The 19769-nt window shown below is 37.5% G+C and overlaps 1 protein-coding gene across 2 annotated transcripts; it reads right to left on the bottom strand.

The window, feature by feature from the left end:
• Positions 1-329: 329 nt before the first annotated feature.
• On the bottom strand, positions 330-17970 carry asb7 (ankyrin repeat and SOCS box containing 7). 2 transcript variants are annotated; one of them, XM_044189542.1, is made up of 5 exons: positions 17717-17970; positions 16773-16903; positions 13495-13706; positions 11473-12078; positions 330-5022 (listed from the first exon to the last, which is right to left on the bottom strand). In XM_044189542.1, the coding sequence occupies exons 2-5, from the start codon at positions 16808-16810 to the stop codon at positions 4883-4885; spliced, it is 996 nt and encodes a 331-aa protein (XP_044045477.1). In that variant the 5' UTR covers positions 16811-16903; positions 17717-17970; the 3' UTR covers positions 330-4882. The 2 variants fall into 2 exon arrangements, with proteins under 2 accessions (XP_044045477.1, XP_044045487.1); XM_044189552.1 differs by having other exon boundaries at positions 5010-9956.
• Between the last annotated feature and the right edge of the window lie 1799 nt (positions 17971-19769).

The following is a 19769-nucleotide window of genomic DNA, read 5'->3' on the forward strand; positions in this document are numbered from 1 at the left end:
CTGATCATCTGATTGCTCGTGTTTCTTGACCTGTCTGACTTCTTTTTGGTGATTTGATGTCACGGTGTTCCCTGATCTTGGTGAGTACAGTGTTATTATTACTAATAGTGTATTGTATTGAATGAACTACTGTATGTTGTCAAAGAAAAAGTTGAAAATGCGTCCTTTACAAAACCCATATTTTGACCTCCAATAAGTACATAATTTAAAAAGTACAGCTACTTTCAAAATAGGGAAAGCTTATGTAATCTCTGTCCCCTGTAACCTCTCACAGTAAATTCATCACACACACAAACAAAAACAAAACAAAAAAACAGCTGACAACCCAGAAATGTTAACTTTTGTTTATTCACACATTTTGGTTTTTACATTTGAAAATCTGCATATGCTGTACATTCAGTAGTTAATGGTGTGGAAGACTTAAAGGCATTTGATAGCCACATAACACATGTACGAAGTGTTTCCCTGACTGTGACGACCAAAATCTGAGCTGCTGAGGAACCGATTGGAGAAGGCAGTCAATGTATGACAGACTTATTCACACACAATACAAAAATGCTGCTGCAAAATGGCATTGTATCAAATTCAGAATCATGTACAGAAAGGACAGTATGGAACATGAAAAGGACCTGAAATGTGGTGGAGAATATTCTGGCACGACTGACACTTTCAGTGCTTGTTTTCACTCAGATCTTGGAATACTGCATTTTAAAAATGATTAGTGAGTCAAAAGGGAGGCAGCTGCATCCATAATTTTAGTATTCAGAATGTATCATCAAAAGAATTAGCAGTAATTGGATTAAAGACATGGGTAAAACAACTTCTGGACCAAAATCAAAACCCCAAGCCATTTGCAAAATTATAAACCTCACAATCTTAAATTAGATAAGATGAAGATAGGAAGATAAATGCCTAGTTAAACAAACACTCCTGGTTTTGTTATAGTTCCATTTCCAGCGACTGCCTCTTTTAGAGCATACAGCCTACAAAAGTGTGTCATTCGAAAGACTTAAGTCTGCTGGGGTGAACCTGTGCACCAAAACATACATTCTAGCCTCACAAAGACCAAATTCAGATGATCCTTCTCAAAATCAAAGTTTATTTTTAGGAGGTCTCAAATGGCTGACAATGTAGTACATACCAGAGGTAAACTCAGGAAAATTAAAAGTATATGTGTAACCTTCCAAATCTGTAGGGATTGAACTTCAACTTAATATCCTATCCAAGCTGCTAACAACTGATCCCAACTGGACCCAAACACCTGGTAAATATAAAACGGTCACTACATAGATTACCAGACTTTACAAGGCCACCATTAAACAAATATCCATTCAGCATTCAATGAATTATGGCCCTTATAAACTGGGTGATATCATACAGGTTCATTGTATGTCACATTGTGTAAAATCTTGGTTGTAATCTGTGATATAAATTTTGAGGCATGTCAGATTGTGCGATGCAGCTTCTGATGAATCAAGATGGAAATAGATAAGATAAATGCTTTAGCCATTGAGCTGACAAAAAAAACAGAATTAAAAAAGTGGCACCTACTATAGATAATATACATGATAATGTGGTATCTATGTGTTATGTTTATGGCTGCTTAGAAAGTTGTGTCAGAAAATGTATTCTGTGTCATTTCACGCTGTATTCTGATTGGTTGGTATGTCAAAGCTGCAGTCACATTGTGAGAATTTGGTCCTTGGTCATTAATTTGCTAAACGGCCGGTAAACGTGTCTCACATTGAGATCTAAGACCACTGTTTTAGATTAAAAGGTATCTTGTTTTTAACCTCTAGTAGCACTATGGAGCAGTTTTTTTTATGAGTGGGTCCCCGTTTTGTTTGTCTTGTGCATGTGCACAAGGATGCACACAGGTGATGCAATGAACAGTCCAGACAGTGGTTTCACACTGTTCCACTCATCAAAAGGTAGCAGCAATACTAAAGAAACGCAGCAATGTGCTAACAAAGGCAAAGAAGAAGAGTACGGAGCCCCTTAAAGGTCAGGGAGAGAATTTTTTTGAGGACTACTTTTGCATTCCCTCGCAATATAGTAGTATATAGTAGTCCTCTGGGCTCTGTAGAAAAGTGCTAGCTAGTAAACATGGATGTAAACAAACGCAAGGTTCAAAAATCGGCTTTGCAAATATTTTATGAGGAAGGAAATGCATTCGACATGTGTGTCGACCTCAAGGATACACACAATGCATTTTGGTTTGGTTGGAGTAATACTGAATGTAAACATAACGTTTGTTTGTTTACAAGAAAACTGAACAGGGCACCTTTAATGACCAAAGATTTCACAAGATTTTGCTCAGTCAACACAACGGTCAACTTCCGTAATTTTCTGGACACAGTGTAAAGAGGCCTTTAGGAAACACAAAGGACACACTGGCAGTATCCTTCACATTCAGGGAAAAGAAGGCTCCATTCGAAGGACCCTTTAAAATAGGACAGGACCTGTAAATCTGTTATACTGTTCAGTTTTGAAAGGCAGAGTTTGAGGGATGCAGCCCCTGAAAAGGGACGCAGGAGTGTATCTCTATGGTTCTGGTCTTAGTCTATTTAATGTAACCCCCCTAACGTCCACACTCACTTTCCATTTTCCTATGTTAACCCACTTACTGCCTGTTTGTAGTCTTGTTTAAAACTACTGGAATTTTTAATCTAATTTCTCTGTTTATCTGCATAGAGCACACAGTTTGCACTTCAAAATAAGCACTTTTCACAAAATGTCCTGATACAAAGCTGCAGACAAACATGCAAATGTATGTTGATGCAGGTAAACATTGTTAGGATTTGTGAATACAACATTTTAGGAAGACCAATTTTAGATGCCACATAATTTCACCACACATTTTAAACACATGCAGAGACAAAGAAAAACATATTTCCTGTGGCGTGGGCATTATTTAGACCCCAAATCATACATTTTATTTTAAATTGTCAAAATGAAAAATTCACAGTTTAATCTCCACAACAGAGTTGCCTGCAAGAGATGATTTTTAAGAAAGCACCCAAACATTTTTGCCATAAACCTCAAAGAACACTTGATTCCAAATTATTCTTGTACAACAGAGTTCTTGAACTCAGACACAAAAAATGAGATACTTGAGTCACACCAAACAGATCACAATACTTTTCAAACTTTAAATACATTAAGAATACCAGAGATCATTGCTTAAATAAATTCTACAAAAATATCTGTTGTACATGTAACATATTTACATTGACTGTAGCTTCTAGCGATTGTGTGTCAGTGTTACCTTATTCATGATTCCATCATCAACTGCTTTAGTGAGTAAATGTGGTGCTTTCAGAACAGAATTCTATCACAGTGCACTCACTCAAAACTCAAATATACTACATATAGTGTAGAAATGGATAAAGGAACTTGATTTATAGTTGATCACTGCAGAATGCTTTCACTGTTCAATTGGTAGTATCAAATTATCTAAGCATCGCACTTACGGTCCAAAATCAGTTCAACTGCATGTTATATTCTTGCTTGTGTCATTATGAAATAAAAATGTATCTGAGCAAGTTATTCTTGCATACCAGACACATAAGCAATGTTTGAGTAAATCCAATTCTGTGTATTATTTTGTAAACACACACACTCCCTGATTTTGTTACAACACCCTGTAGCAGCCCTAAACCTCCACTCAGCTTACTATTGATATTTTAAAATTCAGTTTCGTTCCAAAGCTTCAGCAGTGCGATTCAGCCCGACATGACATGTTGATGTTATGCTGGTCAGACACTACAATTCAAGAGCCAGAATTTACACCAGATCGGCTGTTGTTTTTGACATTCAGTTTGAGGGGGGTGGTGATCTGAACTGCCTGAACAATCAATGATCTGGCTGTTGGCTGATCAGATGAATTTCTGGCAGGTCAGAAATTTTGGTTGGTTGTTTGTTGTAGTGTACTTTAGTGAGTTTGTTTTAATATTACTGAAGTAGTATTTTACATGTTGTCGCTACTGTAGTCATACTGTGCTGCGATAGATATAAATCAAACTGACCATACTGTGCATATCTCCCAGCCATCTGTAGCTCCATATTTTGTTTCTTCTTCCTGCTTTCTGTTCAAAGCAGAATTGAGCACCAAGTAACAATGCTTTTCTCTTTCTACACAGATACATGCATACTATGTAGGAAGATGATGTCCACATTGCTAATCTCACTGATTGGTTCGACCGTTTTTCAAACTGTCGGAAATAGCTGTCAATGGGCACAACAAGAGTGCTATTTGCTTAATAAGTCATTGAACAAATTGGAGATGAGGGTGGTGATCCAGATGTTTGGAACCAGGTTATTTTGAGATTTAGATTCACTACTGGGTGATAAAACAAAAAATCAGGGAGTGTACCTTGTAGAGTTTTTTTTAAAAGCTATCATTATCCAAGTGGCTCAACATTTGATGATTCTGAGTCAAAAAGAGGGGGAGAAATTAAATGGCAAGTACGCACTTGATGACAATATGACCCAGCAAGGATAACATCATGCATATTTTTACAGTAACAACATAAATGGTAATAATGCTAACTGTAGTAACAATGCTATCTGCTGTCAAATGAGATTTTCTTTTTCCCACAAAAAAACAAAAAACAAACAGCTGTTGCTCACATGAGGTGGATCCATTTCTGTTCTTCCGCAACTTCTCTAACTGTAAAAAGGCTGAAATGGAGAACAGGAGCAGAAAACTCTAGTTTTAATGTGGTGAACTAGACGAACAAACTGGACTAACTATCCTTCAGCATGTACAGAACAGATCTGTGAACCTTTCTTCCAGACAAGGAGCATAGTGATTGCATAGTCTTAATAAACAATAGCAGAGAGTTCTTAGTAACCCTCTCCTCTTCTATTGTTGTTGCCTTCACACACTGTCAAACTTATGTTTTAAATAGTCTTTCATAACCTTTGCAATTGGTAGATCCTCCAAGAATTTCAAGCTTTGAAGGCCAATGCAGTGACGGATTTTTATTCGACACAAGTCTTGTAGAGTCCGAGGTTGTCCTGAAAGAGGAACAGAAACTGTTGTTACACAGTGGAATAACACCTGAGAGGGAGCTCATTACTACAGCCTGACAGGTACATTGGTGGGCTGATTCTCTCAGCTGATTTTATCTTATTGCAGATAAGTCCGTACTGGTGTGTATGTATGCCAATTGGTAATAAGAAATGAAAGTAATGAAAAGCCAAAGATAAGTGTTTGAGCTATTTTATTACCAGTGTCCCTACTGCATAGTTTGTCAACTTGAGAGCACTGCGACACACTAATCCAATCGACTGAAAACATCACAGCTGAGCTGGCCGTAAACTAAGCAGAAAAGAATCTGCGTTTGCAGGTCTGTTACATGTCTTCATGGGGAGGTGCTCATTTGGGTGTGAAATACCTGACTTGAATGGTAATAAACTATGTTCCCTCATTTCTCCTTTTTGTATAAATAACCTGACAACAGTCATGTCAGCCATGCCTGTGTCACGTTTTCTCCTCTCATGCACTCAACAGCACAGTAGTTGAGTGGTGTATAGTCTGTTGACAAACTTGGTTATACATGTATTTATTAAAACACACAGTAAGATTGTTCTAGCGAGTAAATGATCCATGGCCCTATAATTTTCTCCCTTGTCAGTATAACGCTGACAGCTGCTATAAAACACATGCTTGCAGTTCATCTAATAAACGTGTGCACATTTAGACAAGTAAATGACAGTGAAAGCTGATTCAGACATTTCCCATCACCCACTCCCTCTCATTGTTTGTCTTGTCTTTGCAGCAGTATGTATTCTCAGTCACTGTATCAAATTACTGCTTTCGTTAAAGATACAATGTTTTTAAACAGAGTTTTCAATCCGCTGACATAAATAGTGGTTGGAAAATATTTTCCTATAGCTTGCATCATTTTGATAGAAATAAAACAGGTACAGGTAAATAGATAAACTGGATAAATTAATACATGAAAATTAAATAGTCAATTGGTAACAGGTTATCAAAAATCAACTTCAACCCAATACCTATTATATTATGGCCAATTACAATAATTCCAGTGGAGTTTACTGTTGTAGTTGCTGTTAGAGTTATATTTTTCACAATTAAACAAATTTATTCTTGAACTAAATAATATCCTTCTCAGTGCACATCTTTGTCAGAACTCTTCAATAACCAAAATTAAGAGATCCTTATCAAAAATGTTTGTTAAATAAGTTTCTGTTAAAAAATAAATATTGGCCAATATATCGTTATCAGATTTTCTAAACCCTCAAATATCAAAATCAGTATTGGGCTCAAAGTTATTGATGCAAACCAATTTTTCTAGAAAGTTCTCTTCATAGTTATAAACACAAACACAAAGTTTTCTGCAAGAGGGGACAGGTGATCAGCTCCCCTCTCTCAGTGCTAATTTCGTCAACGAAACCTATGATGAAAAAACTTTGGCTGATGACCTTTTTTTTCCCCTATGATGAAAACTTAAAAATGACCATTGAAAATAAAAAGGACAAAAATGTATTACAATTTTTATGAATGAATAAAAACTAAACGATAATGTAAAAGAAGGACAAATGGTAAAATTAATTAATTAATAATTTATCTCTTCTTTATAAGCTGATTTAGCTGCTTGACCTGTTGCACTAATAAGCAGCATCTTGTATTTCAGAAAAGTTCTGTATCTGCTAATGTTTGCTATTACTGGTTCTGGGAAGAAATAAGAAGAAAAAAAGAGACTAAATTCATCCACAGTCTCACTGAGAATTAGATACAAAGCAGCAACAAAACATCAGGGACAAATCACAAGAACAGGCAGGCCCGCATGCTGACATTTATAAAAAGGTAAGCTAAGATTAACATTATTGAGAGCTGTGGATGTAATGTTAACCTAACTTTCAGTCGGCTATCTTTCATGTTTATAGGCTGCAGGTATGCATGCCATACACCATGAGCCCCAGAAAAAACAGAAACACCTGTATGATGTAAAGCAACAGCCCTGCAATAAATATGAGCTTGTTTAAAAAGTTGAGTTTATTTTGTGACTGCAGCTTGTTGTTGTGTGTTGATTCAGTTCTACAATCCATTTTGTACTGCGTGGTGTTATACTGAAAGGTGATTAAGCTAATTTCCTTACTGTATATGGAGGAGCAAAAAATAAATACAGGATTATTAGGATGTAGGATTAAATAAATTCTGACTTTGGCATCTTATAGTGGGAGTATCAAAAAAGGCACTGTCACTGACTGCCATCTCGGTACCCCAATGCTGTACATATGAAGGTTAAAGATCCCTATTTTAGGTGTACAGTTTTTCAACAGCCTGCCAAAAAGTGATGGGAAATACGGCTTTTTGAAGGGAGCCGGATCTTATAGCTCCGATCCTTTCCAGCCGGCTCTTTCGGCTCCCAAAGGGCTCTCATTTAGTATCACTTCTGCTTGTCACTGTCTAAGTTACATTCTTATTTGTTGCAAGAAATAAATACGAAAGATTTTTCATCTGCAATGCATTGAAATATTCTGTCATATTGACAGTTAAAAAGTGGGATATGTCAAGAATAACTATCCTAGTTGTATAACAAAAATAAAACCTTACTAATGTAATAGTATGGTTAATAAATAATTACACAACTCTATACAAACACATACAGTATATTTAAATTAAATTCTATGATATAATACGGAAAATCAAAAACAGGACCTCTGACACATCACTACTGCCAAAGGCATTAATCAGTTAGTATCCACTCTGTTATCAGCTGTATGCAAACCATTGGGAAAAACCCCTTTGATTCCCGGAAGTGATGTGCGTGGGTGTTATCAGTCTGATTTGGGTAAAGTAACTCCTCTGCCATGGACACTTCTCTTCCTCCACCGCAGAAACATCCATAAGCTGAGACAGGTGGTTAAATCATAACAAAACTCTAGTACAGTTTACTGTCAACATGGGCTCCATGATGCTTAAAAGAAATTTTAATCCAAGGCCTATCCCATTCCATTCACCTTCACTGTACTGGGGTGGCAGCACAAATCTCTGTGGTGGATATCTCCAAACATCTACCAAAACAGTACCTGCAGGCCTAAATAGCAGTGCAGCTGTGGGAAAATGTGCATTTTTATTTGATTAAACTGACCCGAGAAACTGATAAGAAACAGCAAATTGTCAGAAAATATAGTTTATATTTTGATAAGTATGTAAACTCCAAGCACCTAGTTGGCCACAAAACCCAAACCCCAGGATAGCTACAATTATCCCTTTTCCACTGCAGGAAATTTACAAAACATAATGTAACATGTATCTATTGTCATGGGTTCTGCTTTTGTTTTGGTCTGTGTACAAACTTTAATCTCAATTTCATGTAGATATGAAAGAAAATCATTAACAATATTATTTCCACTTACTTTACTCGATTACCAAACAGAGCATAAAAATGATACGGTTAGTCCCACCTCTTTAATGAAGTATATCCGAAACTTCACGGTTTGTAAAACAGTGAAATCTTCAAACTTGAAAGCTGTAAGTTTTGCCATGTTTTATGTTGTTTTAGTGTTTATTTGTAGCCTGTTGAACTTGGTGTTAGCATGTTGCGCGGCTAAGTGGCTACTCCCACAGGCTGGGGCGATGCAGAACTAATGTTGTAATATTGAAGGACAGTCAAGAGAAACTTTGTGAGCGTTAAGCCGACCAAATAATGAGATTAGTAGTTGTTTTCGTGTTGCTTTTTCTGAAATGTTATGGAGTTATACTGTGGTGCTAAGTTAGCTCAGCTAGTGTTAGTGTTGTTATACAGAAGCCGTTCTGCTCCGTGATTCTCGCCCATTTTGTGTGTGTGTGTTGCTGCTGTAAATTTACCTGATAGACATGCCCTGAAGGTAACAATATAGTTATGTGTGAAAAAGAAATGGTCAAACTGCAGGAATTAATTTGCTTGGCAACGCTGTGTAACGTTGATTAGCACCCAGCAGCTACCAGGTAGAGTGGAATTAGTCAATCTAGAGGTAATGTGCAGATTTTTTTCCCCCCCATCGACCAATCGATTGGTTGAAGTAGGTAGATAGGTCACCCACAATTTTCTTTGGCTGACTACAGCCCTAATGTTACTCAGTGAGTGCAAAAACTAGCCTTAGGTCAACAGGCTACCAGAGTCAAAACTGCACTTTCTACAGGTGTTAGCATTATGACTTTTTTAAAAATGATTCATGGATTTTGAAGACCACAGATCTAGACTCAGGTGTCAACAGTGATAGAGATATCATATGTGACATTTTCTTTGGGTGGAGTATGTTTAAGCTTTTGGTTTTGCAGGTGGAACCTTTGTATGAGGACTGTTGTGCATGTTGCAGTATCTGACATGAGAAAAACCTAAGGGGAGCAACACTGACTTGTGCAGCAGTTGAAAAGAGCTGGGTACCTGTCATTCTGTGTGGAACGAGCCTTTCATTGCACATGAGTTAATCCAGGAGGTAGAGGTGTAATCAATAACCCAGCAGATATGTGATCTGGCTGAGGGTTTGGAGTCTCTGAAAGGGCTTGTCTGAATCAGTGCACAGCTCTTTGATATCAAAGTTCAAGGGGTAGTTGAGGAATGCAGCCATTGTTCCTTCTAAATCATAATGCTTCAGGTAATGTGCTCTCCTGTTCCTCCAACCTGGGATTGTTCTGTCACTGAACACTGGTCATTATAACCTTGTGTTGGCAAGTAGCCCTATTTAACTCTACAAATTTCTCAACATTTTCCTCCTCTCAACTTACAATAAAAAGCTCTTTCACTTTTTGTACTAAACTTGGAATCCTTTTCTATACCAAACCTACTTTCACAGATTTTTTTTCATGGTTAAAGAGACAGTTCACCCCAAAATGAAAAATACATATTTTTCCTCTTACCTGTAGTGCTATTTATCCATCTAGATTATTTTGGTGTGAGTTGCCAAGTTTTGGAGATATCAGCCGTAGAGATGTCTGCCTTTTTGGAATATAATGCAAATGGATGGCTCTCAGAAAAAGAATACATTTGAAAAACTCAACAGCAATGTCTCTTTCCAGAAATCATGGCCCGATTACTCAAGATAATCCACAGACCTTGTGAGCAGGGGTGTTCAGCGACTACCAACTAATAAAAACTTGGTCGACTAAGACTCTTCTCATCAACTAACGGTTTAGTCTACTATTAGGGGGCAGCCCTAGTAGGAACTATCGGTAGAAAGAAAATAGTTCCTACATGAAACTGCTCACAACAAGGTCAGATTTAGCCAAATCTTGCAAGTCTAACTCGAGCAAAATAAGCGCAAAAAAGCCAATACTCAACTTGTGCATGACAAGGTTTATATTTATCTTTATTCTAGCTGTTTCTATCTATCAACTCAATTGTAACTGAACTGTTAATTCATTAATTAAAGTATTAGTCGACAAGGAGAGATGTGAACAAATGGATATACCAAAAATGTTAACTGCAACATTTAATCGTTGAATACACTTCTGATGCTATCAAAATCAATCAGTGTAAATACATATGAGGCCAATTTCTTTTGTCCTTATTTAAGTTTCAAACTAATTCAAAATACAATTGGTCAATTTAATCAAAAAACGGATTAATTAAAAGAAAGGGCGTAGATATGACATTTCTAAATTGATTTCGCAACCACTCAACTAAAAGAAAAAAACTGTCAAATGGTAATTTCAATTCAGCTTTTTTCAGTGAGCATGGCATTTGCCCCCTTCTCAAGCAACAAAATTAGGCTATTGTAACAAGCATTCCGTTACTACGTCATAAGTAACGTAGGTCCATTTTAGCTAGGTTAAATGTCTACACTATTGTCTCATGAATTAGCCACATGTTCCAAAACAAATCGAAAAGCAAATACGTCGTGGTTGTGACAGTATCGAACTGCCGACCTTCCGATTGGTGCACAACCTGCTCTACCACTAAGCTACAGCCGCCCGTGCCAAGCACAAAAACAAGGAGCTTTTTTTTTTTTTGACAACTCGGAAGACGTGGTTCTCATTTTATTTCACCCATAAATCGTATTGTAGAACATTTGGCCTACAATATCTACAAAGTCTCTGTACAATCTACTGCAGTATCAATATTCTGTCAAATACATTGGCTTACATTACAACTGCAATGGGAAATGGTCTTAGAGTACCTCATATTTCAAAAACTCATGGGATGTACACAAATCACCTATTTTGGACTCAAAATGGCGATTTTCGCTGAAATGTGATTTAGCATGTAATAACACCAAACATTTTCTGGTTCCAACTTTTCACATGGGGTGTTTTTCTTTGGTTCTATCAAGTAAATCTAATACCTCTGGGGCTTTAAAATGTTGGTTGGATAATGTATTATTATTATTAATCATTATAATGACAAGTTGTTGCATTTTTCCATTTCTGTCCTCACACATTCGGTGGGAACAGGTTCCGATATGTAACGCTGTAGGACATGCTTGTGTGATATGTAGTGTGTTGGTGAGACTCACTGGTGACCTCCTGCAGGAAGTCCAGACAGGGCCGGCTGATCCCAGACATGCTAACAGATACAGCTACCGGTGTCTGGCCCTCGTAGTTCCTGGTGTTGGTATCGGCTCCGTATGTGTAGAGCATCTGGGCGCACAACACATCATCCCTGAGGGCTGACAGGTGCAGGGGGGTCTGGCCATCTTCAAGACGTCCGAGATTAGTGTCCGCTCCCCTCTGCAGGAACATGCGGCAGTATGAGTGATTGCCTTTGATGACAGCATATCGCAGCAGGAAGCCATTTTGAATGTCAATGTTGGCGCTGTGGTCCAGGAGGATCCGTACACAGCTGGAGCGCTCACGGATGATAGCCAACTGTAGTGGTGTGGTCCCTTTGTCACTCAGCGGGTCCACCTCGGCCCTGAACTCGAGGAGGAGGCGTACAAATGAGTCTCGACCGTAGTGGGCGGCCACGTGCAGTGGCGTCCAGCCATCATTGCTTTTTGCATTTATAATGTCACTGCGAAACTCAGATTCTAGCATCAGTCGGGCGATGCGTGCTCTGCCATGCATAGCAGCATAGTGAAGTGCTGTAAAGCCACCAATAAAGTCCTTCACTGTGGGGTCAGCTGCACAGAGGAGAGTGGAAAGAGTGGAAATGAGAGGAAAGTCAAATACAGCAGGAGCTTTGAAGCTGTGGGTGACATGATCTGTGATCAGCTAGGACTCTGCAGTCCACCTAAACCTAATCTACCACAAAGAACCTCTCTCACACTAATTGTCCTAACATACAGTGCCCTCTAGCTATTATATTCTAGGTACACTATTACACTTTAGGATCCTGACAAATACAGTGCATTGGAGTTTAGACACATCTAGACATCGTGACTAGGAAACAGATTCCCTCAATGTAAAACCTTTAAAACTTCCTTTAACTGTTCAAACCAATGTCAAATGGTGACTCAAGAGACAGAACAACAGTTTTACACACTAGTATCAACAAGCATTTTATGCTAACAGTGACAGCTGGAAAGTGTTCCAGAAAACTGTCCCAAGATTTCCAACCATGACAATTTTTTTAGGTATATATATTATGTCAATGTTGAGATTTCAGCTTTGCAGATTTTTGTGCTGCATCTAAGAGGCCAAAGAATCAATTAATTTAGCTTTAAGGTTTACTTAAAGGACCACGAACTGAGATATCATTAAAGCTGCAGGAAACTTGTAAAACTGTAACAAAATAGGTGTTACTGGTAGTTGGTGCACCTATGCTACTAGCTGCTAGAAATGTCATCAATAATAGTTACAGTGCTTACAGGTTTTCGACTTGTAAACAGTATTCATGTCACCATTAAGGGTGTAATTTGATTTGAATTATGATTGGGAAATTTGGATTTTTCTGGAAGCTCTGATATATCAAATTCTGCACTTAATAACATAGAAGTGCCAAGAAAGACTAAGAAACATGGATGCCTCAGGTCAGCTTAAGTCTGTCTTTCAAGAAAATTAAGTTAAGACAAGGAATACTCCGAATATTTAATGCGTCAATGACTGCACTGCCAACCTCTCTGTAGTGCTGAACAATGCAAAGACTATTATGGGAGAAACCTGTCAATTTGACTGGATTTTCCCCATAAAAATTACAAGCACCTTATTCTGCATGACGAAGAAATTGATATTTGTGTGCAGAGCATGTTTCAGCTAGCACCCAATACAAAGTAAAATAATAATAATTAATAAATAAATGTATATTTTTTTAAGTTATTTTAGATCCCATTTTCTGTAGATGTAAGGCATTTGTAAGTGATATCTGTCTGACTGTTGTATTTAAATGTGACCCTGTGTGTGACATGTTATATTAACTTTTTAACTTGAATGGCTTTCAACTAACACAGAGGTGAATGGAAGGCTGTCTCTTCTAGTAAAATAATGCCCTCTAGTGTTTGGTCAGAAAAACCTGTCATGGTATAATACTAACCACCAAATGAAGCCAACTTCAGTATCAAGACAAAAAGACAAAAAGAAAAAAAGACGAAGCCTCTCACCTCCATGCTCCAGAAAGACTCTAACACATCTCTCTTTTCCTTTGGCAGCAGAGAAGTGGAGCAGTGTCCAGCCGTTGGCATCACGAATCTTAGGTGAGTATCCTTGCTCCAGCATTCTCCTGACAGTACAGACATCCCCTGCTGCCACTGCTGCCTGGATCTGCAGCTCCTCATGAAGCTCAGGGTTCCTTCTGCAGTGATGGTTCAGCATCCTGTCACATTTAGCAATGGAAATGTTCATCTGTACCTAACCTCTGTTAGGAAAAATCAGTGAATACATTCTTTATGTCTTGGAGAACTGGGTGGGTATGTGCAGTGTGTCTGAAGTGAAGTTTCTGACTCACCTGCCAAACTTTGGTGCTTTAAAAATGTTCTACCTTCCAAAATAATATACGTTTCACATAAGTCAGTGCTATTTCAACTTAAACTGAAAATTTTCTAATGCACACCTGGTAGACAGGTGCAGGTCAGCACTAAGTTTACTGAAAAGCAGTGTTTCGGTCACAGACACAATTTGAAATAACAAATTCTTTATACACAAGCAACAGGCTGCATCAACCAATCAAAAAAAAAAGGAGTCAAATTCCAATTATAACCCGATAGATACTGGAGTATTGATACCTATATAGATATTTGAGAGTTTAAAAAAATCTGATAACGGCATATTGGCCATAACTTTTAATATCAACACATAACATAAACAACCTGTCTTAATAACGCAACAATAAGGATTGCCGATTGTCCGGGGCAAGTAAAATGCCATGTCAGGCAAATACATCTAGCAACTCACTTGCCCGATTGGGCAGTTGGTAAAAAATAATTAAAGACATTTTTTCCGGAGCTGATGATGGAAGTAGCTAAGGAGCAAGCCATCTTGCGTCCTTATCATCTCTGTTGAGAGTTGCACATGCACAGTACCGATCGGGCACTAGTGAGGAAATGTGATTAGTCACGTTCCACATCATAAACGCACCGGTCGGAAAAGTCAGTAAACAGTAGAAAGCAGCATGGAGGCTGTCAGTGACAATGTTACGGTGAACTGAGAGTGAGGTGCTAGCTGCAGTGCAGACTAGTAAAATGGATCTGTTGTGTCTCTTTGTATCCGTGGGTTGGTGCTCCTGTCAGTGTAGGAGCCTCTGTGTGAGACGCTTCGCACGGTAAATGTGTGTTTTTAAAACGTATTTCTGGGCTGCGCTCACTCTCACAGCGCAGCTCACTCTCAGCGGGCTTGCACGGCAGCTAGCATCGCTAGCATAGCCGTGCAGTGCTGTGCGTAGCCCGTAGACTGTATAAAAATAAGGTGTAGCCGCTGTGCTTATGGTTTAAGAGCATCGTGCTGGGCAGGTGACAGGTGTGTTTATGGTGTTTGTCATAAAAGGGGGAAAATTAGCGTGTCCACCCAAGTGTCTTGTTTCTATCACTGCCAAACGGAGCTGAAGCCGATCAGTGTTGCCAACTCTTTTCCAATGAAAGTAGCTAGCACTAGCTATATTGATGACGTTATCGCATATTCCTTTGCATAAAGCTTAGTGCAGTGACAGAGAGATCACCTTAGCTTAATCCATATAAAAAAAGTAGAGAAACCTATGACCAAATAATCACAAACTCACTACAGGGACAAAAAAGTAAAAAAATAAAAATAAATAAAACAATCTACACAGGGAGGGAGGAGGGAGAAGATCAAACGAACTATTTAAATATTTATTTGTTCTGATTAATTTACTTAAATAAAGATTAAACATGACAATTAACTTTAGTCTTTGTTCTTGTTTGATAACTGCTAATAAATAAAATAAATTTGTATTGGGGCAAGTAAAAATTTACTTTGACCGGGCAAGTAAAAAATTTTTTTAAAAATATGTTGAACCCTGTAAGGATCTCTTAAATTTGGTTCTTAAAGAATTGTGACTAGAGGCTGCCCAAGCCGATCCTACAGATCGGTATTGGGGCCGATCTGTGCATATTTTAAGGGATCGGTAATGGCTACATTAAACCAGATCAAACCATCAATGATTGATAAAACATAGAAATACATACATAAAATGGTGAACAAAGAAATTGGCTTTAGCTTTCAGTCTGATTTGCCAGTGCAGCCGACAATATCACTAACTGCTAAAACGTTTTTTTGAAATACAGAACAATATGTAGTTAGTTTTATCATTTGGCCTAGTTGTATAAGTCTATAACTTTAATACAAACATAAATCGTATCGTAGAACATTTGCCCTACAATAATAACTCTCTGTACAATCTACTGCAGTATCAATATTCTGTCAAATACACTGGCTTACAGCTACACTTAACTTGACAGTTCATGCACTATTACTTACTACTTATATTATTACATTGTATTATTATTCCGTACATACTTATCAACCTGTAAATCCACTTTGTACTTAATTTATCTTGCCTGTATTATAGTGTATTATATTCTGATTTGCCTAGAACTTCTATTCCTGTGTGCACTGATGTGAAAGTGATCAACTGTAACAAAAGAGTTTCCCCTCAGGGATCAATAAAGTATTTCTGATTCTGATTCTGATTACATTGCAACTGCAATGGGAAATGGTCTTGGAGTACATCAATTTTTCTTTTTTTTTTGTGACTTATAGCCTCAATTAGCTGAGCAGTTCTTGTGGCACCTGCATACGGACCTCATGTCTGCAGATACTAGTCTTGTGCTGCTGCACAAGCTTGTTATGAACTGACCTCTTCAGTTTGTTAGACAATCAGTAAGCCTCTTACTGGACTCAAAATTGAAATGAGGCAGATGTGACTTATATATAAATGAAATTACACAGTTACATTAGTTTGACACCTTTGCAAGTGTTGTCTTCATGAGCTCATACATTGTGACAGATTAATAAATAAATTATTAAAAGATACTTGAGCTGCAAAAATCTGTCCTTATAATGAACTCTGATGTTAGAGGTGTGAAGCAGGTTTAAGTTAAACCTCCAATTCAATGATCTCTAGTGGCATTAGGGTGATTTGTACAGGACATAGCAGCTGGATTTAGACTATAGCACAAATGATACTTTTTGCTTAGCATACAAACATGAAGACAATGGCGTTTCAGAGACCACATGAATTTGTTCCAGACAACACAGGTTTAACCCTTGACTTCAACCGTAGCTAAGCTAATGACAGAGCAACAGCCCTGAGAAGTTCAAATCATTTCTCTTGTTTAGAGAAACAACTTATTTTGTTCAAATATTTGAACTTCTCTTGTTGACCACTCTCAAGTAAAAGGACAGCGTGATAAAAACCAAAATATACCTTTTGACAAGCTGAAGAGACGCGCTTCTCTTAGTCATATCGGAGCTGCACCTGTAAATATACAGCTGCACTGTCAGGGAGGCTGAGAGAGGACTAAGAAGGCACTCTTCAGTAGTCTTCAATAGTTTTTCCTGCAACACACAGAAAACACGGTCATTTTTTTGCAAGTCAGTAAAAAAGATGAGAAGCTGTAAACACCGAAATTATCAAATTATAATCTTTAATTGGTATAGTTTACCCAATTAACGTCACAGAATATTATGGATTTGTTATGGATATATTATTACTACTACTACGAATAATAATAATAATGATAATAATAAATTATTATTATTATTATTATAATAACAACATGAATGTCAAATGAGAGGAATGTTCCAAATGCATAACTTGCTAATAGAAATAGCTGAGGATTAAAATTAGCTAACGCCTTACTGTTAAAACCAAATCACTAAAACGTTGAAACAAGGCAGAAAACTCTACAGCATATCCAGTCGTCACATTAAACACTCACATTTAGCTTAACCGGTTGATGAAAAAACAATGGCCAATAGAATGGCTTTATTTGATAACATAACCAACAATGTAACGTTAAACCACGCACAAGTAAACAGTAACGATACCTAACAAAATCCGACGGAGCTAAACGGCCAGATGAAGGCAACACGTTTCACACATTGCAGAGAATGTAATGAATGCGAGATTCTTAGACAGAATTTTGGTTTAAGGCTACATTTATTCCAGGATGTTAGCTAACGCTGGTTAGCCAGCAAGCTAACAAGCTCACTAGCGATAGCTCGCTAGCTTGTGTTGACTTTTTGTACTTGCAGAGTTGGGTACACATAAACCCCAATAAACTGAGTGCATCGATATTAAAGTTGTTTCCACATATTTACTGACGAACACAACAGCTTTGATAACGTTACTATAAAACAAAGACTTACTTGACAGACACTGTGCCAACGTTTAATTTAGCCAATCAGCTTCCAGACGGGATGAATTGGAGTTGTCAAAGCTGCATATTTTTGTCCCTTTCAACTCAAATCCAACACTTAACTGCAAGAGTGGCTAATAAAACTTCTCTAAATGTCAGTCTCAGCAATGCTGAGCATCATTTTGCTGTTGAATAATCAGCTTTAACAACAAAGTCTCTCTGTGAGCACATCAGTTTGACCCCAGCATCAAAAACAATTAGACTTCCGCCTCAAGTCCTTCAGAATAAAAGCATAATTTCCTTAAATCTAAACCGACTACAACCCTTTAAGACTAAAAATGCAGTTTTCAAAACTAGCCATTTTATATTATATATAGCCTATTGAAACTCGATAGGATTCAAAACAGATAATTAAGATTCAGTATAGGAGGAACCAAAACATTTGATAGCCATTAACACCTTATTAATTGTGAACACTGTGTACACTGTCAAGAACCAAACAATCATTAACATACTGTATAAGAATACATGGAGGAGGTCATGGAAATCTGGCTTCAACTCAGAATTGTTGGTAGTATACAAAATATCCTGGTAAAGGATTTGGATGGAATACAACTAAGAAAGTAGAAGAGATTGACATACAGTCCAGTCCAGCAGTTTTTACTAACATTTCCCCATCAATAGTTAAAGAACCCAGTGTAGAGACACAACTACTACAAAGAGAAGAGACTGATCATAGAGGAAAATTGATAATATTGGTTACTTAGCTAGGGTTAGTTTAAACCAAAGCAATGATTTGTTCAGATTCAGTTGCTACAATCACCAGTTTCAAATTAACACAACAGAAAGATATGATCTTTTGATTGAAATTCATATTATCTTATTAAATGGGAGGTCTGTAACTGTAAGGAAAATGTTGATAGATTATAGAAATTTCAATATAGAAAGAGACAAATTCAATTAAATTAAATTTTATTTATATAGCGCCAATTCATAACAGAAGTTATCTCATACAAACAACATGTTAAAAATAACTTAATTGAAAGGGAAAACAAGACAAGTCAAATAGATTATTTATGTACGTATATTTTCAAACATGTACATACAGGCCTATCAACAGTAAACACATACCATGTGTAAACTTACAACATGATGGAAGTTCTGATTAAACATTGCTGTGAAGATCAGTCCAATGAAGTGTCATAATATAGAAATAGATAAATCAGTATTGGGTTTACAAGGAGAATTTGAGAAATTCTGTGAAAAAACTCTAAAAACCGGTGAAAGGGTTTTTAATCAATAGACCCAGTATTATTCCTGTCTAAGTAGCATATTTACATAGCATAAGTACCACCTCTTTGAGGAAGAGAAACCTATTTAATGCCCATGTAATCTAATAAGTAGTCTACTAAGTATGTTTTAATTAGTGTATCGCCTGAAAATAAGAATTGTTGTGTTTTCATTACCTTAGAATAATATGTTTTTATCTACAGAGGAAGCAGGTCCCATGGATGTATTATAAGAACTGGATACCGGACCCCAAAATGGCACCTATTCATTCCAATGAGAATTGCTTGCCTGGCACATACACCCAAAAAGTTTTCTAGTTTCTGGGTTTACTTCCGAGATATGAGGCCCACTGAATATGCGCAGTAGGGTTTCTCCCGCTGGCCCCGCCCAAAAGTTCCCGCTTGGCCCATAGACTTTACATTGTGATGACATCAAGTTTTACAAATATAAAACCTCCATGGATCAAAAATGCATAATAGAAAGTCATACTTGACGTTGTTTGCAGTTTGAGGTGTCCTTTCAACAGTTTTACAGACGTCTCTTTTATAATGGTGGCCTACGGGGAAAATGCTTTTTGGGCCGCAGGGGACTTTTTCGTTGCAATACCACAAGTGGCCACTGGAAAAATTGGCTGTGAGGTTGAGCAGCAGCGCCGTATCCAGATCTTATTATATGAGACGGGTCTGATTGCAGCCGTGGTGGGGCGTTCCATTTGAACATGACTGGAATGCCCACATAAATCATTGTTTTTTTAAAACGGGAATGCCCAATTT

The sequence above is a fragment of the Siniperca chuatsi genome, linkage group LG1, assembly GCF_020085105.1.
Source record: "Siniperca chuatsi isolate FFG_IHB_CAS linkage group LG1, ASM2008510v1, whole genome shotgun sequence".
Lineage (NCBI taxonomy): Eukaryota > Metazoa > Chordata > Actinopteri > Centrarchiformes > Sinipercidae > Siniperca > Siniperca chuatsi.

Coding starts and splice junctions, on each gene's coding strand:
- asb7 (XM_044189542.1), bottom strand. CDS start 16,810: ATGACTAAGAGAAGCGCGTCTCTTCAGCTTGTCAAAAG. Junction 12,079..13,494: donor AGTCTTTCTGGAGCATGGAG/GTGAGAGGCTTC, acceptor TCCTCTGTGCAG/CTGACCCCACAGTGAAGGAC. Junction 5,023..11,472: donor CTTCCTGCAGGAGGTCACCA/GTGAGTCTCACC, acceptor TTCCTCTTTCAG/GACAACCTCGGACTCTACAA.